Below are 23,574 nucleotides of genomic sequence, written 5' to 3'. Positions count from 1 at the left end.
CTGCAGTTCCGGTCACGGGAATCCTCATTCCCAGCTGTCCAACATCTTTGGTCTCTTGAAATCTCCCCTCGTTAAATACACTTGAACGTTGCTTAGAAACACCACGAACAGCATGCAGTCTTCAAAGAGTTCGCTTGAGTGGTGGAGTACCCGAATGTCGTTTTCCTTGACTGCGTTTGCCATTCGGTGTCTGCAATGTTGATTTATTTGCCATAACTTCCTTTTTACACTCAGATCCTTGAGTAGTGACTGTACTGTGTGGTGCCGGGACTTGCGAAGTCACGGCCGGTAATGTTGTCATTGCGGGCAGCCCGGGTTGCGGACTGCAGTACCAGCACTAGCGGTGGTTGGGCGAGCGCAGGTTAGCGCGGAGGCACCGCGAGCAGTGTGCGGTGCCGGCTCCCGGTGAGAGAGCGAGTGTCAGCCAGCCAGGGTTACCCTGGGGCATGACACTCTGGCTGACCTGTTGTCACGTGACCAGACGATACTGGAGGGGGGCCACCGGTGGACGGGGGTGGAGGGGCGGTCACGTGGTCCCGGAGAGCTCTCGGGAACATTCGAGAAGGAACTCGAGGAGCCTGGAAGGTGGGCGGGGCTAAGGGCGGAGCCAGCCCCAGGCCGGGAGCATATAACGAGGGCCCCGTGAGGAGCTCGGGGTTCTTCAAGTGTTGGAAGATCCACGTCGGGGAGAAGACGACTCTAGCCACGCGGTCTGGGACCCAGCTTGTGGTCCGGACAGGGATAGCGAACCGTGTCTAGTTCTGCCGTAGCGTGGTTTAATGGGCATTCGAGACCCGAGCGTAGGTTGCGTTATGTTCGTGCTGTTGTGTGAATAAATAGTGTTGCTCCCAAGATAACGTCTGCGACTCAGTTGGACTCACTACACTTACAAAGCAGCTTCCGGCTGAATGTTTCTTACCCCCGTAGACAAATACAATCAATCAAAATGTAACATCTATACATTTGATAACAGTCGAGCGATACAGCAACAGATCAGTTAGTGAAGTAAATTTCTAGCTACACTTGTGCTTATGGCTGTAACATAAAAAAAACATTTGCATCTGAAAACGTTGGAGCTTCCATAAAACCGATATGCAGTGCATGATTCAGTGTGCTGTAGGTAGGATCGCTTTTATTGCAGGGAAAACACGCAAAATTGCTTTGCAACTTCACCGTAACCGCTGTGGGTTTTATTGGTGAGAAAAGCCAAATGGGCAGTATTTCAGCTGTTGTGGTTGGGCGCTACATCAAGCTGCCGCTGACACGCGCTGTACAGTATTCCCTTGTTATTCATAAACTTGCTATCCGCGATTTTGGCTGTTCACGAATCGCATCCGGAACTCTACGCGACTAACGCATCGAGAGAGAAATAAAGTGATGAGAGAATGTGATGAGATAAAATTATGAGATAATTTTTAAACTATTATTCAATATTTTAACATTTATTTGCACTTTGTTTATTATAACGAATATTAAATTGTGTTATACTAATTTTAATGTATTTAATAGCTTATTGGTGTGCTTATCTAAGGTAATTCATAAAAAAGATTTCGTAGGGCAAAATCACTCTCCGCAAAATTTTCTATTCACGAGTATCCCTGGCGAATAACGAGGGAATACTGCAGTGAACCTGCACAATATATTTTCGGTATTCTGCTATGATTTGACGCGACCAGCCTCCATTTTGTCAGCCAATGAGAATAATGTTAAGTTGGGGAGGACATGCGCCTTGCCAAGAAGGTCTGCAGTGTCCAACCTCCGTCAGCTGTTACCTATTGTGGAACAACTGCGCATGTATACCGGCGATGTAGTCACACGTGTCACTTTATACAACAGATACTTTTTCCCATTTAAGAACTACGCTCCATAAATTATACTGTCCAGTTTAAGTCGTGCAATTCAAAACAAAGGGTTGCCGGTAATAACTACAGGGACGACGCAGGTATTTCCCATGTTCTTCAAGACTTCTCGTTACTTTCAGACACCTCTTCAGACGTGTTGATCACTTCACCATCCACAATGGTCTGAGTGATGACAACTTTCTTCCTCTTCTTAACCTCCTCTGCAATGAGATCGCCACCGCCATCACTTGCATCGTGCGCATCAGCGTGGTATAACATACGCCGTTTACTCATCACAATAGACTCGCATTTGAACGCCCTATGAGTGGCGTTTTTAGTAATTTTATTTTCCTATAGCAGAAAACCTTACAGGAAAACGAGTAGTGAATTTGGTAGTTTGCATTCTACACTTGTTTACAAAAGGTAAGCCCCCAGACTCTTATGCAGTAGGGCCCTGCCAAGTTTTTCCAGTCAGCGGCGATGTTGCTGCTATGTGTAATCTAAAATGAGTCATTTGCAGGTAATTCTTCAGATTAGGATTGCATGTCGTTTTATTTTAGCTATGGGAGGAAACTAGAAAACCCACACAGAACAGTGAGAGAGAATACAAACTCCACACAAAAAGGTGGCCAAGTCAGGAATCGAACCCAGACGTTTCTTGCCATGAGGGACGAGTGTTATCACAGCGCTGCCCTGGTTGCTGGCTCAGCACCAGGATGTGGCCGGCAGTGGTGACAAGTCGCAATGCAGCCAGGGCCCACATCTCATGTCCGATAGTTACCTACTACGTATATATACACTGTACTAACATAATCTATGACAAGTTTTAAGTCAAATTATTTACCTCCTCGTCCAGCAGGCAAAAGCATCATGTGACCTAATGGATTGACCATGGAAATTCCACTGAAATGCGTATTAAGTCATTGCAAACGGCCCTTCAGCGTGAACACTAAATGTTAATCAAGTGACATATTTACACATTTTATACCTCAGAGCTCAGCCGGTCTCATTAAATATCATTCAGTGTCCGACTATCCTGATGAAACCGAGCCAGAGTCTGCTTGTACTAAATCAATGATGTTGCAATTATGCACTTCCAGAGGGCCATTGGAATAGTGGGTTTCGTAAGAAATACTTTCAGGCTCAGTCAACAAAGACGCCAATGATTATTTTGTGGGATTTAACCATTCAGCTAAATATCAAATTTAAACAATTGGTTTTGTGCCACAATGTCATAGAGCTGTAAATATCAACTCACGACATTTAAGAACCCGGTTTAATTATGAGTAGCTGGCCAGATTAAAACTGTGATGTCACACCATGCTCAATGTACAGCCTTGACGCGAGAAGCGCAAGCCTCTGCGTTACACTGTCATATACATAAAGCGTTAATTTTAATAACAGATCGCACCTTTTGTAGCTGCAGCTGGGATAACGGGTGAACCTGTGAAAACAAATCGCAATCAGAACCAGATTAGTGAAACTTTTGGCACAACAACCTGTTCCAGTTTACATCCAGGTGATAACTTGACCGATTTAGTGTGGCACTATATCCAGATGTGAAAAGAGAAACCCATGGCTATCCACTTCACAGTCACTACCAGTGGCGGCTCCTGCAAAATCTCTCAGGGGGGGCAAATGTCTGGATGATTGATAAGGATGAGGTCCACCCATGCAATGGATAAATTAACAGCTTAAGCATGTAAAGGCAACTTCACTTCTTTAATATTAATGAAAAATAAAGTGACTCTTACAATACATCTTGTTTGTTTCTATACTCACTATTAAAACAAACCACTCAAGTTTATTCTTTAAAGATTCCACTAGGTGGCGACAAATTATATTGTTGGATGAAACGTGCTTACGTATGATGACGTAAGCACGTATGATGACGTAAGCACGTTAGGGCGAGCCCTCCCGGAAGCCATAGAGAATGCATTGCAGCGCCCCCGTTCGAAAAAAAACATCTTTGAATGTAAGTCTATGGGACCACTCGGGGCGATTCTCAGCTGGAGGGAAATCGCCCAAAAAGAGGCGGTACTCCACAGAACGTAGCTTGACGCTGATTGGACTATATCCAGAGGCACAGTTACGGCTAGCGTGACTCTGTGGTTGAATGACATTGGTGGTGCGTCGCCCAATCGCCCTAATGAAGAAACCGCCCCTGGTCACTACCCATATGTGATGCACACTTCAGAGAACATAACACGGGTTGGACAGGTTAGCCGCCCTTACCCACACCAGGGAGAGATCGCAGCATCTGTGGCTGCGACATCACCACTGAGCGAGCCATGCATGTGTTAAGTTAAATTTCGCAATTTCCCTACATTTTGATCAACGTGAGAGTGCGTGACATTGTAATCAGTTACTTGTACATGGAAATACGTTATTACGAAAGTGGATGAATATGTTATTGCAAATGTTAAAAATGAAGCCATGAAATGCAAGGCTAACAGAAGTAAATTAATCACCATTCAATTTTCGCCAGCTAATAACCTATTATCTCTTTGTCAAGAATGTGAGGAACTTGTTAAATTAAGAAGACTCTCGTCAGTGCCTTTTGAAGTTATTGACCACCCATCACTGAGAAAGTGAATGCCCAAACACGCTGCCGTAATATGAAAACAAGCTGCCCCACCATTATTACTTTCATTAACTTTTAATTTTATTTTTTACCTACGTGACTTTACCGAAAAAACCTGAGAGTATGAATGCCCTGCATGCTCCACGTCCACCTGGCTGCCGCAGGGGTGGTGGCTTGGCCACAATTCACAACGTGCGTCTCGCCATCAAGAACTGTCCACTGCCACTCAGGCCCACTAGCTCCAGTCTGCTAGTCTAGTCTCTGGTTCCAAATATCTCTCACTACTCACACTGTACATTCAAATCACAAACGTAGTAGTGGCTAAATGAGATCTCGTTCAGGGTGGTGGAAGCCCAAGTACGGTTTAACTACCAGAGGCAGAGGAGCCTTCATTGGGCCAATAGCACCCACCAGAGGGTAGCATTGCCAAGGCAAAATCAGTCCCCATGGGACAATGTTTAGCCAAAAACATTGCGAGTGGCGTGGCTGCCACTTTGAGTAATATCAGCCGCCTACCAGTACCCCTTCACATTATAAGCTCTCATATAATGATTATCTTACGAGAAACTGGAGGCCACCATGGGAAAGTGAAATTTTCACCGGTAGCTAGCGGCAGCTTACAGAAATGGAGCCTAGCCCCAATGACTCCACTTGTCCCTAGTTGTACCCACTTTCCTCGCCCTCCAGCAGGCGCCGGTAGGTGCCGATCTCCTGCTCCAGCTTCATCTTCATGTTGAGCAGCTCCGAGTAGTCTCGGAGCTGGGCGTTGGTGGCGCCATGCACGGAGTGCAGGTTGCCCTGCAGAGCGCCGATCTGGTCGCCGTGTGAGGAGAGCTCCCGGGCGTTGTCGTGCTCTGTCTGGCGCAGCTGCTCCTCGAGGGAGCCGAGCTGCACGGGAGCCGCGCACGAAACCGTCAAGAGCGAGGGGACGACACCGCATGGGGATTTCGGTTCAGAATAGCTTTTTTTTGTTGGATTAGACCACAAAGTCACTTGACAAGGTCTGTTCAGGCCCCACGGTATGAAGTGCAGTCTCAGCACAGGCAAGTGTATTTTTGTTTACGTATGTGGTGCATTTCCGGCACAATATCTGCAACTCAAAGCGCCATCACATAAATGTCAACACAAAATGAGATAGATTATAAACAATGAGAAAAATATATATTTACAGTCTCTCCAACTCTTTTCTAATACCCACTCTATCTCTCTGGCTGTCTATTTTTGTGCTGTATATAAGGGCCATTGCCCACAACGTCGACTATCATACAGTTTTGTTATTTGTGCTTGTGCACTACTATCAACGCAGTATCACTAAATCTTTTGACCACATCTTTGTCGTTAAGAACCCTCCATGACCCGACACAGCCAGACAAATTCATCGTCACGTGTTTCATCTCACTCACTGGTGAGTTGAAGAAAGAACCTCACGAACGAATTTAGCAATTCTATACATGACGTTTCATTTTAACTTTGTCGAACATTATCAGGACAAAATCCAGGAAGTCATAATAACAATCTTAGAAGTCAGAATGGACAGATTTGGTTAAATCATTCCATGGCCTAACCCAAAAATATATTATGAATCATGTTATTGGCTGAAAAATCATGCCTATCTAGTCATAGAGATTTGGTTTTGATTTTCGGGTTATAAAGCAGGTTCGATACCCCACCTGCTATAAACGAGTCACCAACCAACTCTATTGCCAGGTCAACCAACTCTCCATACCAGTCCATTTGTCAGAGATATTTGCCTGCTCCGTGGCCAAAAAGCACTCAGTCTTTGTGCATTATACAAAAAAAACTAACAGTTGCTGAAGAGCTGTATTATGGTCCTCTCATCTTAGGTCACCATCAAATAAATGTAGGCAGATGTCACCGACTGACAGCAGCAGCAGTGAGAGAGGCAAATCTAGATCGGTGTTGTTATTATTGGGACTCATCATTGCACCACAGCCACCAATGCTCACTGTTGCAAAGTCCGCCTCTGGGAACCATATCTGCAGAGTCGACACATTCACACTATGGGGCCCATTAGCTTGGCTAATACCGACGACAATCAAATCTGTAAATTACGAGAAAACCCATCACAACAGAATAGTGCACGGTGGAAAACGAAGACTTTTAAGCAACACGGAGAGTCGGACACAGCTGGCACATGGTGAGATCACTACCACCTAGTGGTGACCGCTGTTGTTGTGAGTGCCTATGTGCGAGTGTAAACGCGTGGAATATCTCACCAGCGCCATCAGAGATTCCAGCTCAACCGTTAACCCTTGCATCGTACGCCGAACCTCTGCCAACTCGGCCTTGGCTGCGGACGCTGCCTGGTCCTGCTGGAAACTTTGCACTTTGACCGACTCCAGCTGGGAATGCAGAAGCATGCAATTAGTAACGTTCCTGTAAACCCCTCAAAACCAGGGCAGCCTCATTCATTCATTCATCATGCATAGTCAGTGGATGACCATTGCACCAAACGTATGACCTCTTGTGAGAGCATTCGTATGAGCTGTTCTTGCTGCCATATACACCGGTGTCTCGAGTGATTGGTTTCATCCACGTATCACGGGGTGTGACCATGGGGGAGGCACCATTCCTTTGAGGGCTGCAGTCCACTTCAAACCTTAACCATCAACTGAAATGCGCAATTTGCTGCTGGAGTTTGCGCATCAAGATGGAGCAACGTGTCCACAGAGTGACAGAGCCGTCTCCCTCGAACTAAGCTCTCAATTGCTAGGAGACCAGTCGCAGCTGCAATGGTAACATTTCTCACAAAGTCGAACGATCGGATGCCAAGAAGGTGTCTTTGGCATCGCCTGTGGAAGGACTGCAACCGATCCAAATCAGCTATGTCCAGGCATCCACACCACACAACAACAAAACTGACAAAACACAGCACTGGTAGACTTTCAATTTGGTGCTCAGACTTAAACGTTTCTGGGACCAAATGCGGTTCAAGGCAGCCTCCGTGCAATTATAATACTCCTTTAGCAGGAGGGTCCCGAATGTTTGGACACTTTAATTTCACATACAGTGCTACTACTGTATGTGTTTGCCATGTGATGAAACGGGAAAAGACGCACAAAAATGCAAGGAGAAAACATTCAAAATCTGCTGAGGAAAAACATTCAGAAACCTACTTGCTGAATTGCTCAATAAGCCAAGTTGCATCCTCAAGAAAATGAGTGAAAGGGTGTGTTGTGTGCAGCTTGACAGGAGGGCCAGGGGAAGGAGAACGTGAGAATGTGCCAAGTTCCCTTCGGCTCTGGAGAAAAACTGGCGGAGTGCACACCACGTGAGGAAGTCCCCATTTGCCACGTGGCCAAATGTGCCCTGGCTCAGCGGCGGCCTTGGCTGGAAATGGAGCCACAATATTATCAGCTGCGTGTCCGTGATAATTCGGCTTGCAAATAATGTTTTTTTTCCGAGAGAACGTTTCATGCCCCAAGGTGGCTGTTACCAAAATCTTCTTGTCATCCTCAGAATTTAGACCAACCCGTCAGTACGAGGACGCATCCTCCATATAGTGCCAGAGGGGGGAAATTATGGTGTTGGAGCACCGAGCCAGCGCCGCTGGGACCCACGGTGTTTAGAGCACCAGGTTTGGTTTAAGCAAGTTCTCGGCGTGTACCACTGATCGGTCGGTCACCAATGACTCCATAAACAATTCGCTGTTCGATGTGTCGCTTCAGCCTTGCCCACACATTGATGATAATGTACATCAAGCGAGTGACATTCAGTAAACTGCGAATTACAGAGCACTTTAAAAAGACATATGAATAGTTACCTAATAGCAATTATCGAGTACCATACAACGCCTTCAATAAACAATGTATTCCTAAATAAACGAATTTATATCTATAGGTCCTTTTTGAAAGTATTAAAAATTAGAAAAAATAAGAATAGGCAATATAAATATATAACTTCTTTACCCGAACTATAAGTGCTGATACATGTATAGTGGGTTCACTTGAGAGACACACTAATGCAAGAGTCAACACATTTATTCTACGACCACAACGGGGTAACTACATAACCAGTAACCACAACGGGATAACTACATAACCGGTGACCACCACGGAGTAACTATATCGTGGGTCAGGCACACTGCCTGACCCACGATGCCGAGCACGAAAACCGGAGACCGAGGAGGAGACGCAGCACGGCGGGTTCCATTTCAGCAGACAGCCCCAATGCGGCCCCGGAACCTCCCTTTTATGCCCCGCACCAGAAGGTTCTGGGCCCGACACCACGTGTCCCTTCTGCCACCTTTGGCCCACATCCTTACCCTGTCCTGTCACGTGCCCTTGCCAGCCCCCTCTATGCCAGCCACCAGAACCATGCTCCCCTAGGGACCCTTTCCATGACATAGCGTACCCTGCTGGCAGGGAGGGCTACTACACTCCCAGTTCCCCTCTCTATAAGTAACTGGCGCTCGGCGCCATAGTGACCCATTATGTCACTACACTTATATTGTCTTTGTACTGTATGCCTTTTGACATTCTCTAGCCTAACACTGGTGAGAGAAGGCCGTGAGAGAAGGCCATAAAGAAGGCTGTTTCTGATGTAGGCCAATCAGTTTCAAAGACAATGCATATATTATCCATTGTGGAGTTGTCACCTAGCCAAACAGACGGTCCACCAACAGCCGAATCCTGACGACACGAGGCATTGCTCACTCGCGAGCCTTCGGGCATTTATTTGCCTCGTAAACATTAGGAATATAACACGATTGGAATAAACTGGTGATTAAGTCATTAAAGATGCCATTTCATCATCCTTGTTATGAGAGGCATCGGATTAAATTGTGAAGAGTCATTACGTGTACCCAGCAAGCATTTCAATTTGTGACATCACAAAACTACTCTCCACTACATGTAGTGGTCTCAAATCAGCCCCCTACCTTTTTTTAGAAATTGGTGTGGCCCACTTCACTCAAAGAGTTAAAGTCTTTCTCAGTCTTTAGAGAGACCTTTTTTGGTGGCTCCTTGATTGGGATAATTGCCGAAATTCCTTGTTGTGCCTGAATGCGGTAAAAACGCCCAGAGAGCCAATGCGCACAAACGGAGGATATTCAAACTGTGCAAAATCGTCCCTCTTAAACCTACTTGCTGCACTGCTTCCCTCTGTAGTGACTTGTAGCGTCACTACCGTGTGGGCCTACACACACTCATACGCGTAATGTCACTATATGGGGGAGCGTCACTACCACGCACACATGACGTCATCACGTCTGGATGCGGGAATGACGTCACGGCCGGTTCGGGGGGGTCTGGAGGCCGTGGGTCAGTACCGCAGGAGTTGTGTGAGGCTGTGGCACTCTGGATGAACCCGGCTGGACACGTGACCGGATCAAGGTGGGGGACGGGGGCCCGGGGGAACCTTGGGGGCCACGTGGACAGAGGAAGAGCCTTCTCGAGAGTTCTCAAGGGTGGGCGTAGCCGGGGTATGGGCCGGACACGCCGAGGCGCATATAAGCGGCCTCCGCACCGGGTTCGAGGCTGCTTGGGTCCGGGATGAAAATGCCTCATGAAGACGCCTCGTGAAGAAGAAGAGTCAAGTCTCCAGTCAGCGTGGTCAACCAGTAGCCTCCTGGCTTGGCCACGCTAGTTGTATCAGAGAGTCAGTTTTAACGAATGTTAGCGGGTGATGGTGTGTATTAGCGAGGATAGGTCGGTGGTCACCACCCTATGTTAAGAGTTACCCCAAGTTCAGTGTGTGCGCCTCTATCGAACCATTACCGTATTTTCCCACATATAACCCACGGGGTATACCACTTTTTACAAACAAAACAAGACCCCCCTGGGTATATGGAGGTGCGGGCTATCCCAAAAATATTTTACATGTGTGACGTGTCATAACTCGTTTAATGTTTTCATGGCAGGACTATCCACTATGCAACACTTACCTTTGACTAAAGTACTGCTGAATAAACCACTCACACTAAAATTGCACATGTCATCACGTTTTAAATTATTCAAAATGTTTGTACAATGAAATGACAATATTTGAAGTGGGTGCACTTTATTTACCGTAATACTTTCAGTAGCTGTAGGGGGGTGCGAACGTTTCAGCTGAGGCTATGGATTGCACAATGGGAAGGGCCTTAACAAGCATCTACCAGACGTGGAATCATAATTGCAGAGTCCCTAAGGCTGCTGTTATTAGCGGAGCACTATACAGTCGCGACCATGAGCTTTGTTTCAAACTTCCAATGGCTTTGTTGCCAGGAGGCAATGGAGTTACTGTAGTGCCGCTAATGTCTGCGCAGTGCACAATCTACCAGTGCTAAAACTATACAGGGGTAACTACCGGTTCAGGAGCTGTAATATGATAAGGTCGAATGCTGGTAAGCCTAACAGTACGCTTACTTACTTATCTACCAGTTATGTGTTACTTATGTAATAAAGGACTTCGTCACACACTGCTGGTCTCTGTTGCTCTTCATTTAGCTTCTTGCTCGCACCCCGCTGGTCCTGACAGCGGACCAGCGTCTCCTCACGCGCGCCCCGCACGCGCTCCCTCGTCAGTCCTTCCGCTCCCCCACTCCGCACACCGCTGGCCGACGGTGTGCCGAAGCTCCTCCAGCCACGTGGCTGATGGCGCGGATCCCCTCCGGCCACCCAACGTGGTCCAGCTTCTTCACTCCAACAACTGACCCGGAGCCCTTCCGGGCTCCCACCTATATCCCCTTTACCACGTGATCCTGTCTCCTCCCCTTCCGGACCGTCAGATCCGGCCTTCCCATAGCGCCCTGCTGGCTCCACCCCCATTCACCTCGCTTCCGATTGGACCCGAGGTGAACGGCAGGCCCTCCCATATGCCCCCCATACTGGGCTCCGCCCCCCAATAGCCCGGGCCGTATGATTGGGCCAGAGCCCAGCAGTGAACCCCGTTTACGCTCGCATTACACTTATTTATTGGATATTTACTTTTGTTACTTATTTACTGTTTTAAGTTCACTCGTTTCCCGTTAGTTTGTTTTCTTTCTGCACGTTATGATTTTAATGTTAACAATTGATAGTGGAATGTATTACAAATGTAAACTTTGTATTAATATGATGGAATTAAGCTGCGGTAACGACGTTAAAGATATGAATGCATGCGGGGTATATAGAGGTGCGGGCTATCTGAAATTTGTTTTACACAAAACGCTATTTTTGCGGGGTATATACGTCTGCGGGTTATATGCGGGGAAATACGGTACACCTCGACAGGCACCTCCTTGTCACCGTTTCTGGCGAGTGCTCCGCGCGACTGACCCTGGCGGCGAGGACTCTGCTCGGCTCGGCTCACCCTGACGGCGAGGGCTCGGCTTGGCTCACCTGCTTCCGGAACGCCTCCTCCACCTGGCCACGGTTGCGAGCAATGAGTGACTCGTACTGCTCACGCATGTCGCCCAACACCTTCGTGAGGTCCACCCCTTTGGCGCTGTCCACCTGGATGGACACGGAGGAGCCTTCCACCTGGGCTTTGAGAGCTCCCAACTCCTGCAGAGATAAAGACAAATGAGAAAATAAACTCGTGACAAGCACCTAATATAATTCCCGTCCTGAGCTTACCTTTTGTGATCGCTGGCATTTTTGCGCAAAACTGGCCTTTCTCTTGACATTTGGCCTTGCTCACTCAAGAGCGTCAGATTATTTAATTGCCTCGTAAAATTACGAATAAAACATATTTGGAATAAACTGGTGATAAAGTAATTGAAGATGCCATTTTATCATCCTTGATATCAGAGGCATCCAATTAAATTGTGAAAAGTTATCACCCATTGGAGGCACCAATTGCGCACGTGTGGAATGTCCCAAAAATGAGCCTGGTTAGGGAAAATCTGAGCGATTGCGGAAACTAAAAATTATATATAAATATTTTACCACTTAAAGCTTACCGAGCTGTATAGCTCTTTTTCAGAAACGACCTGGCCACAAATGACAGCTCAACTGGTGGCTTATCATATGGAAATTTATAACAGGAGCCAAATACTCTAATAGACCCATTCTGCCACTTTTGGCATCGCAGCGATGGCTGTGATGGGTCAATTAAATTGCGAAGAGATTGACGAGTTTGATGATGTTTATAACGATGAGGTTGATATCTCTGAGGTTGATAATTTTGGGGGTAAAAAAAATTATGATGATCATGATATCACAGCTGATGCTGTAGCAGCAGCTGCTGCTATTGATGATGGACACATGGCGTTTATTTTGGAAAGCCTCACCGTGCGTTTCCCATTTCAGATGAAGCCCGAGTAGCTAGAGAAAACCCATGCATGTGAAACTGTAACAAACCTCTGCATGGAAAAATTAAGAATCCACTTTCTGTCCTGTCACAGACCACCACACAGCCCATAACGTGTTAGAGCTTTACAGATATCTCATCAATGATGACCCCTTGTCTCCAAAGTGATGGACTATGGGCGTCCACCATTACCAATGTGCATGCACCGCACCAGTCACCCATCTCATGGTGAATCGACTCAGGATCAGATAGCACCTGCCTCTGCTATGTCAGGCTACAGAGGTTAACCGACCTTGCCAGGGGGTGACTGAACAGCTCGCGCTCTGTGCTGCAAACCCGGTGACCTCAGTTTTATTCCTGGATAAGGCATACTAAACTAAAGAATGTTTTTATGTTACCAGGTAAGGCCTACTGAGCTGTATAGCTCTTTTTCAGAAGCAACCTGGCCACAAATGATAGCTCAACGAAGTGGCTTATCATGTGGAAATTTATAGCAGCCAAATACTCTAAACGCATGTTTCTAAATGTGGAGGGAAAAATCTACATGAGCACGGGGAAACGTGCAAACTCCAAATATACAGGTGCCAGGGTCAGGATCGAACCCACGACCTCCTGTATACCAGGCAAAGTATTTAACATTTTGCCACCGGGGCACCCTATACATCAGTGGCAGCCTCCCATAGGTCAAATTCACTCTAACTGGGTGTCTGGTGCAGCATAAATACGTCAGCACTGGAGCACACGTTTGTCATAACGTGATTTTGAGGCAAGGGTTGGTGGCTCGCAAGGCAGCTTGTGGCGTGGGTGATGGTGGACCGTCAGCTGCAGGAGCATCATCCTCATTGCTGACGATGATGGCGATTGTCATGGAGTTAAGTGATGTTAATTTGGGATGCATTGTGGGGGTATCTCCAGAAACTAGTCACAGATGTTATAATATCTATGGGACCCTTTTGCAAGTATCTAAATGATAAAACAATAAGAATAGGTTTTACCTTTCTGGCAATAAAAAGGGTGTTAAGATGTTCAAACACCAAATATATACATTTTGCAAGCTATCAAAAGGCCACAAAGAAGTTTAGTTCAGTTCAGTTTATTTTGAAGTACCCTGTGAACTAAGAAGCTCCTTAGAAGCTTCTGTCTGGTGTAGGCCAATCAGTTTCAAAGACAATGCAAATATTATCACAGCATGTTTTTTGCATGTTTTACTACAAGTACTTGTGGTAAATGCAGACTTGATGCCTTGAAAAAGGTATCCATTTGGCGTTTTGAACATCTTAACAGATATTATCACCATCATCATCCTCAGCAGTGTTACTGTAAACAGTGCCGATCGTCGGCGCGAGTGCTCCTGCACGTGGTCTTGGGCTTCAACCCGGAGTCCCGGGGGCCTCACCTCCCTGTGGTTCCTCTTCATGTAGGCGAGCTCCTCGTGCATGCTCTGCGCCTCGCTGGTCATCACGTCCCGCGAGCCTGTGTACTCATCCAGCAGCATGTTCAGGTTCCCGATGTCGGCCTCGACGGAGCTGCGCAGAGCCACCTCCGTCTCCCACCTGCACACACAAAAAACAAAGATCCCTCATATAGCCGTTAACAGACTATTTGGGCAAGTGCTGTAAGGGAGTAGCACATATGAAGGTCAGAATGGCACACGAGGGGGTGGGTGGCCAGCACCATGCCCGGCCGGAATTGTTTACACATCGCACCAGGTACTAATTTGAGGCCGAGTCGACCGAGGGGAGGTCCAGGACCGGTTCAGATATTCGCCACTGGTATTGGCCATAAGCGGAAATCAAACTCTGGTCACCGGGTTCGTTATGCTTGCGGCTAACTGCTACACTACCACTTACCACACACACACAGAGACACGCATATACACACACACACAAAGACAAACATCCCACATATAGCGTTGATACACTGTTGGGGCAAGTGCTGTTAGCGAGCACCTATAAAGACCAGCACAGCACACGAGGGGCTGGGTGGCCAGAACCACGCCCGGCTGCCTTTGTCTCCCCAGAGCACAAAGTACTGACTTAAGGCTGAGTGGACCTCGGGAAGACCCATGATCGGTCAGAAATTTGCCACTGTTATTGGTCATGAGCGGGAACTGAACTCGGAAACTGGGTTTGTAGCACAGTGCTCTAACCACTGTCCCACCACTCCCCACTTTGTCTCTGCACAAACACACCAACAGGGTCGTAAACGCCATTCTAATTTAGTTTTATTTTACGTCATGTCATTTCAGAAATATGAACCCATTCTCAAGTTAATATTTAGCATCATTTCACGTACCAAATACTGCCATTACGAATGCCCAGGGAAGAAACCCGGGTCGCCACGACCATAGGTCCCGCAGTCAAATTAAAAAAAACTCAATAAAATAAAATAAAAACTCTATATTTCAAGAGCATGTCAATACAAACTGTGCTCCTTAATGAATAACGCCACAAAGCAGCCCTTAAAGAGCTGCGTGCAGCTCTGGAGTTGCGGGTTGCCAACCCTCTGACCAAGATCCTAGCGGTGAGAACTCCAGCGGGGAAGGTGGCAGCAGCCTCTCCCGTGGTGCCGACCGAAGTTCTGCTGCCAGAAAGGGGCACCCCAAAGGGAAGCGCTCTCCACCAAGCGAACCAACCCCGACGGTGCAATCGGAAATAGATGGAGTGGAGCTCCCCCGTTTGTCCGGCAAGCCGAGGTCTCGCTGCATGCCCGTCGCTCGCAGACACCGGACTCACTTGCAGCGGAAGTCGTCAGCGGCCAGGCGTGCATTGTCCACGTCCAGGCTGATGCGGCCGTTCTCCAGCACCTGGGCCAGCATCTGCGGCCGACGTGCACACACCAACACAAACACCACACGACTGTCAAACATCAGACTTTCGGGCGAAATGCCATTCGCGAGCTCTCATTAAGGCCACCAAGGACGCAGTCGCCTGGCAGCCTTTTGTTGCCACGGACCACACGAGGTATTTGCATTTCAGGCTTCGTTGACCTCGGGAGGGCTCAGGAGCAGCTTTGGATGCGAGTTCTCGTCGATGCTCATTGCCAGGGGTTGAACCCATGCAGCTGAGATTCAATGCAGTGTGGAAACCACAACTGCACTCTTTCCTACAACACAATTTGCTTCAGAGATGTATTTAAATATAAAAAGATATTCCCTAATATGCCGTATCGCTTTTAAAGCGCGCAACTGTCAAGTGTGCACTGCGAAGTCAGAATCGCAGTATTTATTGACACTGGAGGAATCCGATGAGATATAAAGGTCTTCTTCACAGATGTCGAGTAGACAGCGACTTTCAGATACCACCGTGGAGGGCGGCTCAAAGTGCTCGTGACACAGAGGCAGCTGCGCTCAGAACCTGCTGGGGGTGGCAGCATGGTGGGCTTTGCCTGCCACGATGGGGATGGTTTAGTTGTATTTGTATGTTTTTTGGCGATTTGTTTACCTTGCCTGTACTTTGCACTACTATCGTGTGTTTGTATTGTTTGTTGCTGTAACGTTCTTACCCATCCATATTGGACATCTGTGAAAAAGATCTTTATAGCTCATCGAATTCCCCCAGTATAAATAAACATTCCGATTCTGGTTTTACCCAAGGGTGCAGTGGCTTCACAGCTGCGGCGTGTGGCGCCTGCTATATAATTGGAGTTTGCGTGTCTCTCTCCCCAGGTCCTCCGGTTTTTCCCTCCACATTTTGAAGAATCAACACATATTTCGAGTATTTGGCAGCGAAAAAAAATGCCCACATGATGATAAGCCACTTCGTTGATGCATATCATTTGCGATAGTCAGGTCATTTCTGATTTTAAAAAAAAATCTGTATAGCTCGGTGGGCCTTACCTGTTAAAATAAAAATAGAAAAAAATAGTTCGTTAGTTAATTTGGTATACGTATCGCATCCATAAGACGTTTTTGGGTTAGATCGCGTAAATATAGAAATGTGTCGTTAAAACCCTCCACCACCCGACACAGCCAACTAGTAAGGGTTGTCACGTAAACAGAACGTGCCAAGTCGTCACTAGTACAGCACACCGGTGTGTTGGAGAGCCAAGCCACAACATTTGTGGAGAAGTCCACCTGTTTCGTTCCTTATCTAGAGGCGGAGACGTGGTGACCACGCAGCTGCGCTCTTGCGCAATGTGAGGGGTCAACGTACATGATGCATGTGCATTATGCGAGCCCTTTGAACTTGTCTATTGTGTGTATTAAAATAGCCCTGCCAACGTTAATCCCTATTGAAGTACGCTGCCCTTTGCAAGCAAGTGATACTCATTTTATCGCCCCCAGAGTGAGGGGGGGGGGGATGCTGAGCACGCCCCACCTTGGCCCTGAGGTCGGCGATGGCCGCGAAGCGGGCGCCGTGGTCCTGGACGATGGCCCCACGCGCGCGGAGCAGCTCCTGGATGTTCGCCTCCATGGTGGCGTTGGCCGCCTCCAGCTCCTTCACCTTGTTCAGGTATCCCGCCAGCCTCCTGTTCAGCTCCTGCATCTCCTCGCGTTCTCCGTGCGCGTCCCTCAGGGAGGTGCCCGGCCAGCAGCCCGCGGGCTCGGGCAGCGCTGCCCCGGCTGCCCTGGCGCCGCTGTAGGAGCTCGCCAGACCACCTCGGGCCCTGCTGCCCCCGAGAGACATGGAGCTGAAAACGCGAGTGTAGCTCGACATCTTCAGCCTCACGACCGCAGCGACCACGACAACGACAGCAGCAGCAGTCGCTGAGCACGGGTGAGTGAAGAGGCGGGGGACTACAGCTGGCGCCTCGGGCTACGTGGTGCTGATGTCGCGGCGAGAAGCGGGGGGGGGGCTGCTGCTGCCGCATGAGTTGAGTGCCCCCCGCGTTTTATAGAATTCCCTTCGTGGGGGTGGGGTGGTGTCAGGGCATGGAGAGGAGGAGGAGGAGGCGCTTCATTGGCTGAAGAGGTGACGGGCGGGACGGTGGCCACGAGAGTGAGGGAGCCCTGCGGGTCGGTGTTGCTGGTGGTGGTGGTTGTGCCCGTGTTGATTGCCTAGGTAATGACCCCCTAGGCACCGCGCGTGCATCTCGACAGAGCCCTCCGCTGCACACACACACAGAGAGCGAGAGAGCGAGAGCCACTACTGGGCTACTCAGCCCGCCACATATCTGTCGATCGTGGGGGTTGTTTGAGTTCGAGTTTATTTGATATGTAAAACTACGCTAAAATGTTACCAGGTAAGGCCCACTGAGCTATATAGCTCTTTTTGAGAAGTGACCTGGCCACAAATGACAGCTCGACATAGTGGCTTCTCATGTGGAAATGTATAGCAGCCACATCATCTAAAGGCGTGTGTCTAAATGTCGAAGGAGAAAACTGGAGAAAAATCCACGCGATGTTACACAGACGATCCCGTTTAGCCAGTTTCCCGGCTATTGTACAAGGAAGATCCGTGGTGCTTGAGGACAAAAAGAACAACATAACGTAGACATCAATATTGCAGAGCACAAGTACTGGGTCCTGAAGGAATATTGCACAACTGAACCTTATGGCGGGACCCCGGGGTCCCATAAGCATCAACTGCGTTGCGACGTCATTTTATGTCTGTTAAAGGCGAACGACACGGCAATCTAATCCTCTCGACGACCTCGACACGATGCGCTCATCAATGTTTAAAAGTTTAGTTTCTTCTGCGCATTCGTCCTTGTTGCTGCGCTTGGGCGACGCGACAACAGAATGACCCGCGCCAGGAGGGTCGCGGCGTTTATGCGCGCGGTGGGACGGAGTCGCCAACAATAAATTAATTATGATTTTGACTTCCATTTATTCGGGACCCCGGGGTCCCGCCATAAGGTTCAACTAACAAACGAGGTCATTAACAGTCGTGATCGAAACACGTGAATCGAAAACAAAGGAAGTATGAGAGCAAGAGGCGCCAGAAAGAAAGTTAGGTACATGTGCCAATATCAATCTTGATTTGAAGTTTGCAAGTATGCTGTGCGTGTCACGTATGCTCCGTGTGTTGGGCTCATAGGGAAAGCAAGAGTAGTAAACGGAGGGAACGAACCTTTCGATGGACGTTTAGGATATTCCAGAAATGTTGAACAGCAACACGGAAATACTGTTGTTTTACTGAACAAACTTTTAGCAAATAGACATTTTAGTTGGAATGAAGAGCCGATTCTGATGCTACGGGAGGGAGTTAGAGGCACTCAGTAGCCCTTTAGGTAATTTGTGACGATGAAGACGGCCCAGTGATGGACTTTACGTATTTCCAGCGGCGAAAGATTTGAGTTGATGTACAGGTGGTCAAGATGAATTATATAGCGGGTGTCACGAGCAAAATAGAAAGCGGAGTGAACTAATGGAATGAGACATGTATTCTGCAATCTAGACGGTAGATCGTATTACAGTAATTAAATATTATTGTGGCTTAAGCCAAGGCCGTCGCCATGGAGTCAACATTGGGGGGGGACCAAATCTTCCTGCCTAAAATATAAAAAAAATTCACTAACACATGGGATGGACTTTTTATTTATTTTTTATAATAATGTCTAATAGTGTATTGTACTACATTGCTGTTAAATTTCGATTTAAAGCTTTCGTGACTGCAGGGATTCATTTTCTTGGTTCTTTCGGTAAAGTCACGTACAAGGGAAGTAATAAAATAATAAAAATAAAACATAATAAAACAATTCTCACGACGTTTCGGCCACAACGCAAGCAGCCATCCTCAGGTGAAAACCAGGTCTGTCGAGGCGACAGAGTCTGAATGAAACAGCACACGTGCTTGGAGCATATATATAAGCTGGGTTGGAAGGGGGGAAAAGAGCGCCTTGACAAAAGAATATGCATATCAAGAGGCATTTAGCATATTTATGGGAAATGCAGGTATGTGATTAGTACTACTCATGCCCGTGCATTATGCACGATTAGCAGCATCAAAGGGAAGGGATATGGGAAATGCAGGTATGTGATTAGTACTACTTATGCCCGTGCATTATGCAGGATTAGCAACATCAAAGGGAGGGGATATGGGAAATGCAGGTATGTGAATAGTACTACTTATGCCCGTGCATTATGCAGGATTAGCAGCATCAAAGGGAGGGGATAGGGGCAGCATTAATAAAGGGAAAGAGTGTTAATAGTATGTAGCTGCAGTAACTAAAACCACCACGTAAACAACTAAAGTATAAACTACATAGTATCATCAGTATACTAAATATACTCTACAATAAGCTGAGTTACTAACAGTAAGAAATACATTACAATTCTACGTCGTAAAAAATATATAATATGCTTCCATCTAAACTTGAATTCTCTTACATCACACGAGTCTACACTGTACTATATACTGCCATAGACAAACCCAACGTTAAATTATATACTGTATTGCTATAAACCTTATACATTGTAATATTGCACTATGTATTATTCTACCCACCCTAATGTATATCACACTGCTGTATATTGACTATACAATTGCGATACTATATATTACTTTATACATTGTATTAAGCATATAAATGTTATACTATTTGTTATTATACACTGTACCATTGACCGTCGTGTGAAAGATACTAAGAGGAAGCAACAAAATATGTCAATGGGTGAGTAGTGAGAGGAAACTTGCAGCGGAGCAAAGAATCCATTCCCTGCGGAGAATACAATGCCAGTGAGTGGAACGCGGTCTGAAAGTCACCGTAAACGTGAACACAATCAGTTAAGATCCGAAATGGTTTATTACGTCCTTCCAATGATTGCTAAGCCAGAAACCATTTTCTCGGTTGAAATTATCTCTGTGTTTGTATATGTGGATCGCCTCATGAACGAATCTCTCATGGTAGCCAGATGGCTTGCAGAGAACCTCTGTCTTGGAGAAGTCAATATCATGTGAGCCCACTGAATTGTAACAGTGATCTGCCACGGCTGAGGTGTTTGTCCTACCGTGTTTCAAGTCTGCTTTATGTTCACGGATGCGGTCCGAGACATGTCGTTTGGTTTCTCCAATGTAACTGCTACCACAGAGGCAACTTAGTTTGTAGACGCCAGGGTACTGTATGTCTGGAACCACATATTTTACAGACGATTTTATGTACTGTGTTGAATCGGACCTGGATCTTGTGTTTTATCAGAATTTTGGAGATCTTTTTTGTGACCCCAGCAATGTAGGCTAAAGTGCTGGTCTTGAAAGGCTCATCAACAGGATCCTTCTTGATGGTTGGAGTGATGGCTTTGCGGATTGTGTAGTCGGAGTAACCATTAGCCTTAAGAGCTTGGCGTACGTGTTTGAGTTCACTGGCAATGTGTTCCTGGTCGGATATGCATTGGGCTCTATGGTATAGAGTCTTGATGAGGGAATTCTTCTGCGATGGATGGTGGTGGGAATCCGGTTTTAGGTAAGCATCCGTATGGGTGGCTTTCCTGTAGACAGAGTGGCTCATTGAACTATCAGGTCTCCTTTTAATTAGGACATCCAAAAAGGGTAGCTTGCCATCTTTTTCGACTTCCATGGTGAATCTGATGGTTGGGTGTATGGAATTGATGTGGTCGAGAAATTGGTCTAGAGCAGGCCGGCCATGTGGCCAGATGACAAAAGTGTCATCTACGTACCTCTTCCAAAAGGTCGGGCGTAGAGTGGCAGTCTGGATGGCGTCAGTCTCAAATTTCTCCATGAACACGTTGGCTACAACCGGAGATAGGGGGGAGACCATTGGGGTGCCCTCAGTTTGCTTGTAGAAAGTTCCATTCCAGGTGAAGTATGTATTAGTTAAGCAGTGTCTCACCAGGGGGGGTACCCCAGCGTTCAGTCCTTGATGAACCAAGTCTTCAATGATTGCGATGGTGTCAGGTACAGGAACTTTGGTGAATAAGGAAACCACATAAAAACTAACAAGCAGGTCGTCTGGGGACAGGGAAATCCCCTTGATTGTCGATACCAGGTCAGTAGAGTTTAGTACCGCAGAGGTGGTTTTTCCAGTGAAAAGCCGCAGGATTTCAGACAAAAAACGAGCCAGTTTGTAAGTGGGGGAGTTGATGGTAGAGACAATGGGACGAAGAGGTGTATCTTCTTTATGTATCTTTGGCAAGCCGTATAATCTAGGTGGCCTGGCTGCAGAAGGTTTCAACGAGAACTGTTTGGTCTCATCAATTAATGCGGTTGAAGCAGAAATGATTTTGTTGGTTTTAGAGACGAGGTTGTTGGTGGGGTCTCTTTTTATTTTGTATAGCTGCCATCGTTGAGTAGTTCTTGAATTTTGTTGTTGTATTCTATTTTGTCCATGATGACAGTGGCATTGCCTTTGTCGGCTGAGAGGATGACAATGTCATACCTCTTTTTATTTGAGCTAATTCAAAACGCTCATCTTTGCTGATGTTGCTAGCTGGCATCTTAGCGTTTTTGAGGGTTGCATTGATTTCTGATCTTGCTACGTCTGCAGCGATGTGACTCAGGCCCTTGAGAGCTACATCTACTCTAGCAATTATATCATTAACTGGTATGTGTCTAGGTGTGACTGCAAAGTTTAGTCCTTTAGCTAAAACGGATTTCAGACCTTCAGAAATAGAACTGTTACTGCGATTAATTACGACTTTGTTAACGTCTAGCTTTACAATGTGTGGGTCAGGTATCTTGTGTGAGAGGCGGTTGAATTTGGAAATCAAGTTGTCCTTACATTTGGACGACATAGCGGCAGCTGAAGAGGCAGTCATTTTGTCTACATGTTCCCAATCCGATGTGGACATTGTTGCACTTAATTGTTTTATTCTGTTTTATTTTTATTATTTTATTACTTCCCTTCTACGTGACTTTACCGAAAGAACCAAGAAGATGAATCCCTGCAGTCACGAAAGCTTTAAATCGAAATTTAACCGCCTCTACGGGGAGGGATTCCACATAACTTTGAGATCCTTCAACAAGCTCCGTGATAAGAAGGCTCAGCTAATCGAGTCTCTCACCTTTCTGAAGAGATGCCGCGACTCTAAGGTAATACCAAACGCATTTACACTAACATCTGCTGCTGTAACTTATTCTAATGATAAACGAATTCTGTCTAGAACTAGCTTAGCTCTTATCTCAGAGAAAATTAGACTTACGCGCACCGATCTTGATCAGTTAGACAAGACACTCTACAAATCACACTTATCTTTAAGTGCAACAATGTCCACATCGGATTGGGAACATGTAGACAAAATGACTGCCTCTTCAGCTGCCGCTTTGTCATCCAAATGTAAGGACAACTTGATTTCTAAATTCAACCGCCTCTCACACAAGATACCTGACCCACACATTGTAAAGCTAGACGTTAACAAAGTCGTAATTAATCGCAGTAACAGTTCTATTTCTGAAGGTCTGAAATCCGTTTTAGCTAAAGGACTAAACTTTGCAGTCACACCTAGACACATACCAGTTAATGATATAATTGCTAAAGTAGATGTAGCTCTCAAGGGCCTGAGTCACATCGCTGCAGACGTAGCAAGATCTGAAATCTCTGCAACCCTCAAAATCGCTAAGATGCCAGCTAGCAACATCAGCAAAGATGAACGTTTTGAATTAGCTCAATTAAAAAAGAGGGATGACATTGTCATCCTCTTAGCCGACAAAGGCAATGCCACTGTCATCATGGACAAAATAGAATACAACAACAAAATTCAAGAACTACTCAACGATGGCAGCTATACAAAAATAAAAAGAGACCCCACCAACAGCCTCGTCTCTAAAACCAACCAAATCATTTCTGATTCAACTGCATTAATTGATCAGACCAAACAGTTCTCGTTGAAACCTTCTGCAGCCAGGCCACCAAGATTATATGGCTTGCCAAAGATACATAAAGAAGATACACCTCTTCGTCCCATTATCTCTACCATCAACTCCCCCACTTACAAACTGGCTCGTTTTTTGTCTGAAATCCTACGGCCTTTCACTGGATAAACCACCTCTGCGGTACTAAACTCTACTGACCTGG

General features: G+C 46.7%; 1 protein-coding gene across 1 annotated transcript; it reads right to left on the bottom strand.

Moving 5' to 3' along the window:
- Positions 1–1,820: 1,820 nt before the first annotated feature.
- On the bottom strand, positions 1,821–17,472 carry LOC144936384 (keratin, type 1 cytoskeletal 11-like). Its single transcript, XM_078863431.1, is given in 9 exon segments — positions 1,821–2,062; positions 3,253–3,285; positions 5,097–5,313; positions 6,663–6,788; positions 11,748–11,912; positions 14,057–14,213; positions 15,396–15,478; positions 16,980–17,397; positions 17,399–17,472. Coding segments are annotated over 9 exon segments (1,377 nt in total). The 3' UTR covers positions 1,821–1,958.
- Positions 17,473–23,574: the final 6,102 nt, after the last annotated feature.

The sequence above is a fragment of the Lampetra fluviatilis genome, chromosome 16 (assembly GCF_964198595.1).
Source record: "Lampetra fluviatilis chromosome 16, kcLamFluv1.1, whole genome shotgun sequence".
NCBI classification, from domain to species: Eukaryota; Metazoa; Chordata; class Hyperoartia; order Petromyzontiformes; family Petromyzontidae; genus Lampetra; species Lampetra fluviatilis.
Note: the sequence above shows the minus strand (reverse complement) of the source record. Positions and strands in the feature narration are given on the sequence as shown.